Source organism: Erythrolamprus reginae, chromosome 1 (genome assembly GCF_031021105.1).
Source record: "Erythrolamprus reginae isolate rEryReg1 chromosome 1, rEryReg1.hap1, whole genome shotgun sequence".
Taxonomy (NCBI): domain Eukaryota; kingdom Metazoa; phylum Chordata; class Lepidosauria; order Squamata; family Dipsadidae; genus Erythrolamprus; species Erythrolamprus reginae.
In genome coordinates, this window is record NC_091950.1 from 236,884,859 (window position 1) to 236,900,967 (window position 16,109).

Below are 16,109 nucleotides of genomic sequence, written 5' to 3' on the forward strand. Positions count from 1 at the left end.
TAGTATTACAAGAGGGGAACTTTGTTCTTAACAGAGATATAATATGTACTTATGAAATCATATCTAATAAGGGATGTTTTATCCTCCTCTCCTCCCCTCCAGACCCAGTTTGGTCTAATGGTTAAGGCATCAGACTAGAAAGTGGGAAACTAAATTCCAAAGTCCCACCATAGTCATGAAAGCCAGCTGGATGACTTTTAGCCAGTCACTTAGTTTATTGATTGTTTGTTTGTTTGTCGAAACATATACAAGATAGCAGGTATTGAATAAACATAAACGTAGGTAAAGTAGGTACAGATAAATAGGACAATAGGACAGTAAAACAGGGACAGTAGACACAATGGTGTGCTTATGCACAACCCTTTCTCTCAATTCAGCTTACCTCACAGGACGGTTGTTGTGGGGAAAAGAGGAAAAAGAAGGTATAATAAATAGTTTTGCCACACTTCTACATGTGTTACTTGTAAAAACAATAAAGGCTGGATACAAATAAATGACTCTTGGCAACTTGCCGACTCTGAATCAAGAATAATACTCAGTTAAAAACCAAGAAACAGATCAGTCATCTAGAAGAGAACAGAAACCAAATCAAACAATAACAGTAACCCATAGTCCTCAACTTATGATCACAATTGAATACAGAATTTTGATTGTAATCTGTTATAATCATAAATCAAGTCATCACATAACCAGACTCAATTTTACAACTATTTTTACAATGGTCATTGAGTTACCATGGTCATTTAGAAGTGATTTGCTTAATGCCCATGACAAAACTGGCACAAAACGACTATGGGATGCTGCAACTAGTCATAAATGGGAGGCATCTGCAAAGCACCTAAATTGATATCACATGATTGGAGGGGTGAGGCAGCATTCATAATTTTGAGAACGGATAGTAAATAACTTTGAGTTATCATAACTTTGAATGGTTGCTAAACAACTGATTGTGAGTCAAGGATTTCCTCTACTCTACTTCAGGGCCAGGGAGAATAGTTACCGGTAGGTTTTCAGGGAATTTCAGAACATCCATGCATGAGTTGATTAAGGCTTGATACAGTTGCATAAATATAGGAATATATGGTACATTGTAACAGTATTATGGTAGTTATGGAAAAGATTATCATTGATCTCATGTACATTATTGTTTTTTTTAAACTTCTGTGCAAATATATTTTCTTGTTTTTTTTTAGTTTTCCTAAAAAAGAAGAATCAATGCCTGCTCATCGAAAAAGACAACTTCCAGAATGGATGCTGCCAGAAGATCTAATGGTTTCAAACCAGTCAACCTCAGCCTCTAAAAATGGTAAGTGTGGAGATAGATTTGCTATTGAAGTCATCATGGCAGTTGCCCTTACTAAATTTTCTTTTTTGGAGTTTGGAATAATAGAATTTCATTTAACTTTTGCTTGAGATTCGATACTGTTGTCAGCAACAGAATTGTAGTGACGTTACTCTACTGGGATCAGATAAGACCAGCGTAATCAAGGTTTTGTACTATGTTGATTATACTGTATTGTTGTTGCTTACAAATAAAGTACCAACTAACTATATTTCTAATTAAATAATGAGATGGTAATCAGACGTGAGATTGATGATGGCTCCCATTTAAAAGACAACACACCATTATTAGTTGATTTTCTTCATCTGAAAAAGGTTTTGAAAGAATAACGAGCAAAGATTCTTCGACAATCTATTTGGTTTAGTATAGAGAGAGAACAAAACATATTTGAATTATAATGTATTGGTAGGATTACCTTAATTTTAAACTGCATTTTAAGCATTCCAGAACATCAGACATTAAAATAATAGTTATATATACAGAAGTTGTAAACTGTATGTCTTTAAATATGCATGCATCTATTAGATTGCACATAGGGATAAGTAATATTAATAGAGTGTTTACACATGGTAAACTAAGGCTTTTAAATAATGTTTGTCTGCCTGTTTAGTAATGACTGTCTATATAAATTACATTGAGCAGTCTTAAAAGTCTTAAAATATTTTATTTTCTTATTAATATGATTATCCAAAACTAAAAAAAAAATTAAGCAATTTTACTTTGCTTTGACTGATGCCAATATACTTTGCTTATTTTGTAACTTTTATTATAAACCAAGGAGAATGGTTCTGAACATTGTTTAAAAAAAGACAGTTAAAATTAGTATTAGTATTAGTTGGTAATATTATTTTTTTTTAATCGCTGACTTTATGAAGAAAGCAGGGAGAATTTTGTCACTGTGATACAGTAGGGTATAATTTATTCATTCAGCTCTTTGAATAACCATAGACATTCTGCTAAAAATTGTATCTGTTACAATGATGAATACTTTCTTAATATATGAAGGTATTGGTAGAGTAATGTAATCTATAACAATATTTCTGTACCTCAGCAACTTTAAAATGTGTGGATTTTAACTCCCAAAATTCTCTACCCAGCATGAGATACACTGACCTATAACAAATACATATTTACCATACAAATTGTTTTGAGTTCTTTGATAAAACATTGTTTTGTGCAGACTGAGAAACATTACTGGTACAAATTTTAATCTCATATTAGAAATATTATTTAGTTTAGCATATTAATGTACAAATCAATAGAATTGGGCTGAAATAAACATAATTTTGATACATTGTAATTTACTCTTTAAAACAAAGTATGAAATTGTCAGGCTGAAGTCATTGTATTTGGGATCTTTGGCTTGCCACACTTTATACTATTCTATGAGGCATTTTCGTGGGAAAATGGGAGGATGGATAGTATGAGATTGCTAGTATGTAGCCATAACAAATTCTTTCTAGGAAATCAAGGTCATCCTTTGTCTCTGCACCTGCATGGAAGGAAATGTGTGGACTCTGCCAGCAGGACAGTTGAAGATTGAACAATGTGATGGATTTGTGGGTGTGGGGACAAGGGCTTGAACTTTCAACTGAGTAGTGAAACTGAGGGACTTCAGATTGGGGCTTCATCCATATGTGCCAACATAGCTCTGTTAATAAATTGGGACTTTGAGAAAAACTTTGCCTTAGATTCTGACTTAATCTTGGATGCTATTTGTAACCCTGACAGAAATCTTTGTAACATGTGCAGTTATTCAAAGCTTATATGATAAAATAGTTATGTTTATTAGAGTTATTTATATTTTTAATATCAAAATAGGTAATAATGAAGACGTAAAGCTAGGTTTAAGTAAAAAGCAGAAAGTTCTTGAAAGTGAAGATTCTGCCCTTCCCAAAGAGGTATTCTTTTATATTATTTCAATTAATACTTCATATTATTAATATATAAGAATAAGACTGTACTGGATTTGACTGTTCTGTTCATAGAAATGCATAATATAGTACTTGTAAGGAAGAACCTTCTCAGTAGAGCAGCTATCAAATATCAGGGGCCAGAGGGTGGTTTGGTACAGTCCAAATGGATCATCCTGTTTTCTACTTATGAAACAGGTAATAGGCGATTCATTTATTACAAACATGTTCCTATTTTCTTTTATCTGATGTTTTGCACTAGGCCTTTTCTTCATGAAAGTCATTGATTGCTTTTCATGCTATTAGAAAAGTCAAAATTAAAGTATGCATTCAGGTGTAGATAGAATCTGTTTTTTTATCTTAATGATTGTAACCTGAATGGGAATGACTGATGAACAGGGCTGATGTACCATTTGCCTGTTATCACTGAAAATAGCCTTCCATTTCATTTCATATAACTGGCCATTATAATCTCACAAATACTAGTTCTTAGTGAGGCTGTGAGTTACAACAATTCTTTTGGTTTTAGAAAGTCAGTTACTTACTAATTATGTCCAAATTTCACAGCTCACATGGCTCTATAATGCAGATATACAGTGATCCCTCGATTTTCGCGGGGGTTACGTTCCAAGACCTCACACGAAAATCGATTTTCCACGATATAGCGTCGCGGAAGTAAAAACACCATTTTTGGCTCCCCCCAGCGCCTCCGGCGCTCTCGCCGCTACCACCCGCCTGCCCGATCCACCCCGTTCCCCGTAGGCGCCCGCCCGCCCACTGCCCACTCCCTTCTGTCCAACCTGCTGTTAAGGACGGCTAAGCAACTTTTCCCCGCGCGCACACACACACGCGAGAAGGGGGGGGAAGGAGAAGAGGCGGCGGGAGGCAGTCCCGCATCCCTAAGGCTTCCCTTCCCCCAGCATCTCCCCCTTGGCTCGCCCCTCAAGCTCACGCCTCTTCTCCGCTGGAGCGGGCAGCTGTCCTCGCCCGCCTCTGCTCCCCTTCGTCCAGCTCCCACTCACCCGCCGAGCCCAGGAGCAGCCACATTGCCGCCAGCGCAACAGCCGCTCTGCAAAACTTTGGGGGGCTCTCCCGAGAGCCTCCGCCTCTCGGCCCGGCCCAGGCCCAGGCTGCTGTGGTGGTAGTGGAGAAGAAGAAGGAGGAGGGTCAGGGGGAGGCTCCCTTCCAGCCAGCCGGACCCTCACGCCCAGCCTGCCGCCTGCCTTTCTCCTTCGCTCCCTTGCGCGCGCCCTCCCTCGCGCTTCTTGCCAAATGGAATGGCCACTGCGCCGCCCTCACGACGTCCTAGAGCCCAGGCTGCTCCCGCCTTGCCCAAAGGTAGGAGTGGTCGCGACGGCTCACGCCTTCTCCTTGGAGCCCCTTGGCACCGAGGGGAAAGCAAGTCCATTGGAGCGCAGCCGCTAAACTGCACCGGCGTCTTTACATGCTTTCAATCCCCATTTTAATTATTTTCTTCTTGTTGAGAGATTTCTAGCTGCCCTGGTATAGGGTTCTTTAAAAATTATTTTCTGAGCCAGAACTGCAGAAAAAACAATTGCTGCCAGTCTGCCTTCCATTGAGGACTTTATATACTGCAAAAGAGGGCGGTCAAAATAACCGTGGTATAGAAAAAAAACCGTGGAGTATTTTTTAATTAATATTTTTTTAAAAACCGTGGTATAGCGTTTCGCGAAGTTTGAAGCCGCGAAAATCGAGGGATCACTGTATATCCCAGTGGTCTGAGTATTTTTTTTTTATTATTGCTTTGATCTCTTAAGGTTAAAATAGTGTCACTGAGTCTTTCTCTGTGCAGGATACTATACTTACTAAGATTTATATCCAAATGGGGTCATTATGGAGACAACATCTCTTTAGTAACTGGATCCAAGAAAAGAATCTCAGTTGAGAAGGAAATTTGGGAACTACAGTTCCCCCAAATCAACAAGTCCACATTAAATTTAATAGTTCCGCAGTGTATGTAACAGAGTCCTTGTTAAAGATGGCAACATTTTCAATTCTTACTACTACATAGTCATGAGGGAGAATTTTGGGTTGTGTGTTTTCCTCCCCAACACATATTAGAGATAAGTATAGAAAATATTGGAACTTTAAATGACCACACTTTTATTAGCCAGTGGTAATTATTCTTGAAATTAGTTTTGCATATTGATCATTAGACATTCCATTGACTTCCCTTTTCTGTTTGTTCCTTAAATTAAATTTTGCTTGTGACTATTCTCTTCTATCCAAATTCATTTTTAACATCAATTTCAAGATCTTATTGTCAAAATCAATCTCCTTTCCCATAATTCACTATATCTATTTTGCTCAGATTTATTATTTTGTTTTTTTTACTAAATTTCAGCTTTCTTTTAATTACTGCATTTTCCCTTAATATTATTATCTTTTATTCTGTAGCATTCATTGTTTTTCTTTATGTGCACAAGATCCATGAAGCAAGGACCTGTCTAATTTTGATTGTTATTGATATTGATGATTGTTATTGATATTGATGTTTTGATTGTCTTGTATACTGATTAATCTGTCTTAAATTAACCCTATTTTTACATAAATAACAATAAATTATACTGTATATACTCGAGTATAAGCCGACCCGAGTATAAGCCGAGGCACCAATTTTTGCCACAAAAACTGGGAAAACGTATTGACCCGAGTATAAGCCAAGGTTAGAAAATGCAGTGGCTACTGGTAACTTATAAAAATGGAAAACAATAAAATTACATTAATTGAGACATGTTTTAGAATATTTATTTTAAAGAAAACCAGTAAACTAGCTCTGTAAATTTAAAAGAGGGTAAACAAATTAACAATATTAACAATAAATTAAAAAGTAAAAAAAGTAGCTCGATCAGGAACAAAGCTAAAACCTAAGAGTTAAAATCCTTCAAAACTGGATTCCTTCTCATCATTAATTGGATTTACATTATTGTTCTGTTTTTATATATGCTGTGAGCCACCCTGAGTCCTTGGAGAGGGATTGCATACAAATCCAATTAAATAAATAAACAAACAAACAAACAAACAAATAAGTGTATCCAAAGAAGAGCTTCAGCATTAGCTGCTGTGAGGTTATCAGCATAGAAAACCAAATAGATAGATAGATAGATAGATAGATAGATAGATAGATAGATAGAAATAGATAGATAGACAGATAGATATAAAGATAGACAGACAGATAGAAAAATAGATAGATAGATAGATAGATAGATAGATAGATAGAAAGAAATAGATACAGATAGATAGATAGATAGATAGATAGATAGATAGAAAAATAGATAGATAGAAAAATAGATAGATAGAAAGATAGACAGATAGAAAAAGAATTCCTGTCTAGCTCTGCCTCATAACACATTATTAGATCCTATCCAAGCAAGGACAGCAACTACCACAAAATACCATTTTTTAAACAGTTTAAATCCTTTCAAAGGAGGGGGAGGAGAATCTGACAGCAGGGGGCCTTTTTAATCCGACTCACCATTGCAAATGGCTGCCTTCTTTGCTTGAGTTAGGGAGAGGAACTACAGCGTGCCAGAGGGGACAAAAGCTGGTGCCTCCTCGCTCTGGCTCAAGCAATGGCGCCCTCGTGTGGTGACTTTGTCAATGACCCGAATATAAGCCGAGGCTGTGTTTTTCAGCCCATTTTTGGGGCTAAAAAACTCGGCTTATACTCGAGTATATACGGTAATCTGTTTCATGAACAATTTCACACCAATTTCCATATGATATAGGGCATATATTCTAAAGATGTTATGAAGAAAATACCAAAGAATGAAAGTAAAAAAATATCTCAGAAAGCTGAAAGTTTATTTGAACGATTTAACAATGAGCTAGATGATGAAGAGCTGGACACGGACCTTGAATCAGATGAACAAGCATCTCAGCCTGCTCAAGAACATACAACAAATATAAAAGAAAACAAATTGGATACTGTTAATTCTAAAACCAAGCAAGTTTCTAAGGAAAAGCCGTCACAATCATTACTCAATGAAGATGATATTCAAGAGACTACTGGAGCAGATACTTCAAGTATAATGGAGAATCAAGAGATGCAACAGAGTTATCCCATAAACAAACCTCAGAGGATTGCTTGCCAGTATGGGAAAAGCTGTTACAGGTAAAATCAAGTTGTTGATTTCTAAATGGCAATTTACTGGTGTACTCATATCATCCTGATATCATGTGGTTGCTCTTTGCTGCCTTCCCAGATGGTTTCCAATAAGCAAAGCGAATGGGGGAAGCCACTTAATAACAGTGGCAAGAAAGGTTGTAAAGTTGGCCAAAATCACTTAACAATTGTGTCATAAATTGTATTAGTGATAAAAATTCTGGTCCCAAGTTAAGTCAAGCACTACTTGTATATTGAAAATATATAAATGAAATGGAATGCATCAAATTATTGTTATAGCCATTTGATTTAATACACCTATCAAAATAATTTATACCATTGGGATCTATCTTAAATTAGTTTATTGCTAGGAAAGAGGTCTTAGAACTCTTAAACAACTCCCATTGAAATGTGTATGGCTGCTGCTAGTATTTGTTTATGGGCACTATAATTAGTTTCATAAGTTTGTTCTGAATTTTATGTCAAAATAGTTTGTCTCTTTGTAACAATAACACAATTAAAAATAAGAGCATTTAGTCATACATGGTTGCGGCTTAAAAAGCTTCTGTTTGTGAATGCTGTAAAAACATTTCCCTCAAGGCGAAGTTGATTTTCATTCCTTTAGAATAAATGGTAGGGAAGAAAAAAGGGTAGGTTGCCTCTTAAGAGAATAGCTTTTTCTCTTTGCACATCTAAAGTAGACTGAAGCAGTTAGAAGATAGTCATTACCTATTGACTCTTGAGCTAAAACAGGTGATAGGAGAAGCGTATAATATCAGATTGTGTTTTCATTTTTTAAAGTTTTTCCCATCATATAGGAGGCACATTGTTTCCATGTGCGATTCTTACATGGTATTACAAGCATGCTATATATGCATGCAATCTATGCATGCTTGTAATAGATGGACATAAATAATATTCTGGTAAATTAGAGCCCTCTTCCATCTTGTCCAGCCTACTAGTCTCCCAGCAGATGGCCCTCAGAGGCAGTCACATTGCCATCAAGGCTAATAACCATTGAGCCCCACAACTTCCTTGAATTGGTCCAGTCTTTTTTTTTAAGTCAGCCAAAATGGTAGCTAGCACCACAACTTACGGTAAAAGTGTATGTCTTGACTGAAGCTTCATGTTTGATCTCCAGTTCAGTAGATAAATATAGCAAATCCACTGTGATCACGTACATTCAGAACTTGGAGAGCTGGAAGGAAAGATAAATTTGTCTGAGTTTTAAAATGCACAATATTGCTATTCTTCATGTGTTCACCAGGACTAGCATTGCCAGATGTGTGCTACAGATAGAAAGAGAGAGATAATACAATATGGAGCTTTATAATTCGGTAAAAATTTACTGCCTTTTCAGTTTGCACTGTTTCATGCTTATCTGACATAGGCTTTATGAGAGTCAGTGTATTCTCTGTCTCCAGAAAATTTTATTTAATTCTAATGAATTTATTGAATTTAATTATCCCCCCTTCTCTAGATGTAGGTGTAGATAGATATAAAATATAAGACCACCTATCTCATAGAACGACTCCACACAGTTACCTTTGTTATGAAATTCCCTCATACTGACATACAGTTCTATTTGGCTTGGTTTTAGGGTTGGTTTTAAAAAAAACTATTTGCTTCCAGTGTTCCCTCTAATTTTTTTTGGGGGGTGGGTGGGCAGAAAAGTATAGTCTCTGAGCGGCAGTCCCTTTGGGACTGGGCAGCACAGAAATAATAAATAAAAAAACAAACAAACAAACAAATAAAAAACCCTGTTTTGCCTCAGAGAATTTCAAAATAAAATACTGTACTGTCTATAACAGTGAGCTTATAATAAGGCAACTCTATCAATATCAAAATGCCACTTAAATAGTTGAGCTAGTTTCAAACTAGATTTTGATTTTCTTTCTCTCTTCCTTACTCCCATTCTTTTTCTTTCTCTTTTCCTTCCTCTCTTTTTTCTATCTGTTTCTCTCTCTTCCTCTCTTCCTCTCTCTCTCCTTCCCTCTCACTCTTTCCCTCTCGGCTTCTGGGCAGGTTTGGAAAACTCTGAGTTGATGATGATTTTTAAGTGAGCGATTGCTCACTGCTCAGATTAGAGGGAACTATGTTTGCTTCCTTTAATTTAAATTGAAATAGTTTTGTAATATATACTGGTTTTTATTGTTTTATTGTCCTTTGCATTAGTATAACTGAATTAACAGTATTATATTTTTTCCAGCTGCGTACATTTGAAATATATCTTGATAATTGATATAGTATTTCTAAATTTCACAGAAAGAACCCTATACATTTCCAGCAGTTTAGTCACCCTGGTGATAGCGATTATCCTGACTCAGAAGTTTTAACTCAGGTTGATGATGATAGGCCTGAATGTCCTTATGGAACAGCTTGTTATAGGTAAGAGTGATCACTTCGAATAGTTTGAAGGTTTGGATGATAAATATTTTACTTGCATGGTATGTTATTGGGAGATGCCTATTCAAACATAGCACATATACAGGTATTCCTTGACTTACAACAATTTGTTTAATGACTGTCCAAAGTTACAGAGGTATTGAAAATTATGACTTATGACTGTTTTTCACAATTAGGACCTTGGTCATGTCATAAAAAATCAGAGGTTTGGCAACTGTTTCATATTTATGAGCATTGCTGTGTTCCAAGGTCATGTGATCATCCTTTGTGTCCTTTTCACAATCAAAGCCAATGGGGAAATGGCTTTCCCCATTGGGGCAAAACAATTCAACAAATGTCTCACTTAGCAACAGAAATTTTGGGCTCAACTGTTGTAAGTTAAGGACTACCCATATTTATGGGAATGATGTAGACCCAAGTTTTTACCTGGGTAAACATTACATATGATTACCTAAGCTATTATTAAAGGTTAACTACAACCCAAAAAAATAAAATCTAAAATACAGAATTTCAAATCACACATGCAAAAAATACCAAAGCAAAAATCAGTGAAGATCATGCACCCAACCTATTGCTAGGAGAGATTATAACAGATGCAGTCAAATACTGCATGAGTGAATCCAGTCAGACACAAGCGAGAGACTTTGTGGGAGCCTACCTTATGACAGTAAAATAAGTGAAAAAGGCTTATTTCTCCATCCCTATTGTATTTTCCAAGTTTTTGCCAGTAGCCCTGTTCAGGGCAAACCAATCACTTCTGAGTTAGGTTGGATTGGTGGAGCATCTGCAAGATCCGTTTGGTGAGTGTTCTTCATACCTGAGAGATAAAATAGCTTAAGTGAGTTGTCCAAGTAGAGTTTTGCTATATATTCCAATTCTTTTGGTTCTAAGTTCTACTTTTAATTTATAGTTTATAACAAGAAATTATCTTTTACAAAGAGTCTTAGTGGGTCATGTTTTAAAAGCATAAGATTCAAAAGGTAGATTTTAGCATTGTGTATTACAAATGACAATTATCCACATTTTTTAAAAAATTAAACAGTTGCTTAACTCTCATTCAAAACTTTTTAAAACTTGATTTTACATTTTGACTTTTCTGTATGACATATCTGGGATGATGTTCTTTTCCAAAACAATGATGGAAATTTCTAAAATGTAACCCTTTAGAGCACAGGTGTCAAACTCGCGGCATCATGTTACCATCACATGATGTTTAGCAACGTTTTTCCCCTTTGCGGAGCTGTAGGTGTGATACATCTGGCCCACAGACCACCAGTTTGACACCCCTGCTTTAGATTACTATGTGCTACTGGGTAGAGTTCTTGTCGGTGCCTTCAGTTTTCTTTTGATTTCCATATCAGCTATACTCTCTGGATTCTTGCTTTTGTTTGCCATTTTTGTCTTTGGTGTCATGCAGTATTTGTTGATTCTTTTTATCTCTGGAAGATTAACTTTTTATTGACTTTCCTGCAGAGGAGATGTTGTTACACTGAGGTGCCTATGGCAACAAAAATGCCTTCCAGAAAGAGGGTCTGAAATTTTTCCACCACTAATGAGCATTCATTTTGCTTCATTGATTTAGCAGAAAGACACAGCCAAGGATTTTGCTCATTATTAGTAGCTCTCTAAAAAGGTCACATGGGTTGTTCTTTTTCATTCCCAACATGGGAAATAAGTCTTATCGTGACTTCAGCTTTGGATTCCATAGTGATAATTTTAATACAAAAGCCATCGAACTATCGTAATCCTCAGCAAAGTTGGATTTAATGCAAAGTTGGATTCAACCATCCACACTGAGCAAAAACCTATTGTTCTTCCCTCAAAGATGAAGAACAGCAAGTCAAACTCATGTACTCTTCCCCCAATGGAAAAATACTCCATGGCTTTATTTGTGAAGCCTCCGATAATGCCAAAAATGCAATGCCAAAAATCAAGGGAGAGCAGTTACTTCCCTTGCATTCTGGGCATACTATTTTGGTTGCAGGCCTCTAAGAAAAACTAACACATTGCAATTTCTCCCCACTCTAATTACTCTTCAAGGAGGAATCTTAAGCACAGGAGCCTATGGCAAATGGAGAAATATTTGGAAAGTAAAGATGGAACTGGCTAAAGTTGCCCCTCCCTAAGAAAATGAATGGCTTAAAAGTTATTTTTTCAAAATGAGAAAATCATATTTCCAGTATGAATATAATTAATTTGCTTCCCTTTGAAACAGATGGAAAATTGTTTGATTTGCCTTTTATTTTTATTCGAAATTTCAGATGATTAAATGGAAAACTCAGGCTCATCTTCTCTGTTTTTCTTTGCAGAAAAAATCCTCAACACAAGTTGGAATATAAACACACAGCTCCTCCAGGTAAAGTGTTTTTATTCTAATATGTATGAAGAATAGATCTTTCTTAATGTAACTAATGAGGTAAAATACTAAAGACTGTGTCCAGAAGGTACTGTTGAAGTGTTGTTGCTTCTGTGGTATGATTCAATTCTGCTGGAATGGTAATTGATGTGATTTTGGAAGTTTTTTATTATAGTTTAGGTAGTTTGATTTAGCTTTTGACTATAAATTAAACAATCAAAAATAATTTTGCTTATTTAAACTATACTAACATAATACATTAAATATATTTTTGTAAAATTAACAGATATTAAAAATTGAACAAACATGTAATTTGGAAAAAGTTTGGTGAGCATTCTGGAAATCTCAAATTACTTGCCAGCTAACAAACAGGGCTCTCTCCTGAGCTGCCATACCTTTGAATTACTAGGAGCACTTTTAGGTCCAATTGGTAAGCTAAACAAAAAGAATTCACGGCAAAATTGTTTATTTTCCCATCCAGCAGAATATTAAATCAAGCAGATGTAAGGACTTTCCATAAGTTGGCAGAATGTAATAACTAAGCAAGAGAGAAGGATATAAGATGCTCAGTTATGATAAGAGTGGAGAATTATATTTAAAATATATTGAATTATGTTGTCAAGGATGAATTGCTTCAAGTTTAACCAAACTTTCTTAGAGCCAAATGAGGCAGCTGTTAAGCTGTAAAATTTAAAGCTGCTATAGATTACTAACTGCCTTCCATAATGATATAAATTCACAAGATTAAAGAACTCAGGCAACTATGAATGAAAACTAATATGAGCCAAAATTTTAGGCAGCAAAGCTGTATGTGAGACTCTACAAAAATTATACCAGATTCTAATCTTAATGTGGAATTAGATACTCATCAGGGATTTTGCAGCAGGGATTTAAAAAACTAAATTGGATAGTTTTGATGTAATTAAATTATGGTAACACATTTGGACTCCATATAAAATATCACTGATACTTTAAATATAATTACACACAAGAGATTTTATTCTTCGTGTGACTGGAGTAAAACTATTGCAGTATCAATATATATAAAAGGAGCTTGCTAAGAAAGGAGCTTAATAAGAAAGATACAGGGCAACTTTTGCAGGCAGGGGAAGGGTATAAAAAAAGTCAAAATGATGAGCATGGCTACCTTTTTTAAAATACAGGATGAGATAGATGAAAAAGGAGTGTGACTTTGATTTTGTAATTTTTTTGCCAGGATGCTTTTTTTATTAGGCACACCTGTATGAGTGTCTCTGGCCAGCTATAGTTCAGTCATGTCCATAGAAATTGCTTGAAAATAATAAAGTATACATTTGCCATAGCAGAAGAGAGCCTTTAACACCCTTAATCCCAATAAAAAACAGTATTATGCATCTGGGGCCCTTTTTGTCACAAATTTTTGCTTAGTAGTAAGAGACTCCTTCATTCTAAAAACACTTCAATATCCTTTACAACCTAAGTTGGCATGAGAGGAAGTGTGCAAGTTCTTACCCTGTAAAGCAGTGTTTCCCAACCTTTTTGGAGCCGCGGCACATTTTTCATATTTTCAAAATCCTGGGGAACATTGGGGGGGGGGGCGCTAAAAAAAGTTTGGATAAAAAAAATCTCTCTTCCTCCCTTTCGCTCTATTTCTCTCTCCCTCCCTCTTTCTCTCTCTTCATTCCTTTCTCTCTCCATCCCTCTTTCTTTCTCTTTTCCTTCTCTTTCTGTCTCCTCCTTCCTCTCTCATCTCTCTTTCCTTCCTCTCCTTCCCTTTCTCTCTTTCCTTTCTCTCCCTTTCTGTCTATCCTTTCTATCTCTCACCCCTTCTCCTTCTTTCATTCCCTTTCTCTCCCTCCCTTTCTCTCTCATTCCTTTCTCTCCCTCTTTCCTTTCTATCTCTTTCTTTTTCTCCCTCCTTCATATCTTCTTTCTCTCCCCCCTTCCTCCCTCTTTCCTTTCTCCCCCTCCCTTTCTCTTCCTTTTTCTCTATCCTTTCTACTTCTTACTCTTTCTTTCTCTCCCTCCTTCATTCAATTTTCTCTCCCTCCCTCCCTCCCTCCCTTTCTCTCTCTTTCCTTTCTCTCCCTCCCTTGTTCTCCCCTGGGGCTGCCTGTGCCTGCCCTGCACCACCCAACACGGACGGACAGCCCGCGGTTGTCGGTTCGTGGCCCTCCCCCCACACGGAGGGAGATCAGCCACTGGAGGGAAATCGGGCTGGCGGGGGCGGCGAATCCACCTCCCCACTCGGGTGGAGGGAAATCGGGCTGGCGGGGGCGGCGAATCCACCTCCCCACTCGGGTGGAGGGAGATCGGGCTGGCGAGGGCGGTGGATCCGCGTCCCCAGCCGCGCGGAGGGAAATCGGGCAGGCGGGCGGGTGGCCGCGGCTCTCTGCGCGCCCCTGGAAAAGGGTGCACGGAGGGCATTTTGGGGTGCGTTGGCATGCGCAGCCTACAGGGAACGGTGCCCGGGGCCACTACAGCCGGCAGCCTGTTTCCGCTGCCAGTGCCCTCCCGCCGGGCCCCAAAGGACACTTGCCGCCGATGCCATTGAAGGCGGGAAAAAGGCACGAAGAATGAAGCTCTCCTTCTTCCTGCCTTCCTTCTTTGGGGCGCAGCCGGAGAGCGCCAGAAACCGCGGCATCGGGCAGGAGCTGGGAGGTCAGAGGCACCGGCAGCTCCCCGCCCAGCTGGAGCTGTCGCGGCACACCTGGCTGTGTCTCGCGGCACACTAGTGTGCCGCGGCACACCGGTTGGGAAACGCTGCTGTAAAGGACAGAGGATTAACTAGTTGTCAGCTATGATAAAATGAAAACAATTGTTTTCTCCCAAAGTCCTATCATCTGCTATTTCCTGTAAAAATCAATGGTGTTAGTATCAATTGTAAGTACTTATTTGCATATTTCTTTTCAAGTGTGAACAATCAAGTTCATCCAGGCTGTCATTACTTTATATGGTTTGAATGCTGTCTCTCAGTGTGCCAATTGCAAAGCAATGTTTACATTCCAACTCCAAGTTTTTACTTTATAGTCACATGCATTCTGTGAAATTTGCCCTTTGCCAGATTTGCTACTTTGATGATGATCATTCAGTTCACTCCCACCTGGTCACATGGCCGGAAAGCCATTCCTACCCAGTCACATGACCATTAAGCCACATCCACAAAATAAGCCACACCCACAGTGTGGCAGTAAAAACTTTGGCTGCCCATTATTGTGGCTATGGTATGAGTCAGGAATAAAATTTTCAAGAATTATTGATTAAATATCACTATGGATGCATAAGATGAAAGGGCCTTGATTCAGAACATGTTTGGCTGTTCAGTGAACCAAAATAAATAAAGTTACAAAGCCTTTTCCTGGTATTTGGTGGTAATAAGAGAATGGTTAGAACTCCTCCAAAGAGGTGCAGCTAAGTAGGAGAATTTTTACAGATGTTCCCTTTCAGTTTTAAGTTTTAATAAAATTCACAGCAGTTTGGGTTGTTTTATTGATAATAATTTCTTTTTCTTTTCTCTAGAATCTGAAAGAAGGCAGACAAGATCAAAAGGTGAGATTCTGTAGGATTTCAAAAAGCCCTGGTGTATAAGCATAGGGAAATTCTGTAATTAGCTTTGGTCACAATCCTACCCAGATAAATTATTGTGTTTCCCTGAAAACAAGACCTTGGCTTATATTTTTTGGAACACCAAAATAAGCACTTGGCCTTATTTTCAGGGAGGTCATATTATTTTGGGGCATGGGACAGAAGATGGGGCTCCTCTTGCCATCTTACCTGATTTCCAGCTCTATCTCCCTAACCTTAACCAGAGAAAATGGTATTTTCGGGAGAGGGCTTATTTTTTGGGGAGGGCTTGTTTTCGAGGAAACACAGTAGTATAAAAATGTCTGAATCTATCATTGTAAAACAAAGATAAAATGGCGTGGAGGGGAAGTCCTAGTTTGTTTGATACTGTTCAGAGATTCTATAGGAAGTTCATTTTTCTCA

The 16,109-nt window shown here is 37.6% G+C and overlaps 1 protein-coding gene across 1 annotated transcript in view; it reads left to right on the forward strand.

Annotated features, from left to right (window-relative positions):
* APLF (aprataxin and PNKP like factor) overlaps nucleotides 1-16,109 on the forward strand; it is a 30,813-nt gene that overhangs the window by 8,536 nt on the left and 6,168 nt on the right. The window contains exons 3-8 of the mRNA XM_070732585.1: nucleotides 1,194-1,306; nucleotides 3,164-3,243; nucleotides 7,005-7,390; nucleotides 9,647-9,769; nucleotides 12,097-12,143; nucleotides 15,642-15,671. Of these exons, the coding sequence (XP_070588686.1) occupies nucleotides 1,216-1,306; nucleotides 3,164-3,243; nucleotides 7,005-7,390; nucleotides 9,647-9,769; nucleotides 12,097-12,143; nucleotides 15,642-15,671 (757 nt within the window). The 5' untranslated portion in view covers nucleotides 1,194-1,215. The remainder of the gene's footprint in view (nucleotides 1-1,193; nucleotides 1,307-3,163; nucleotides 3,244-7,004; nucleotides 7,391-9,646; nucleotides 9,770-12,096; nucleotides 12,144-15,641; nucleotides 15,672-16,109) is intronic.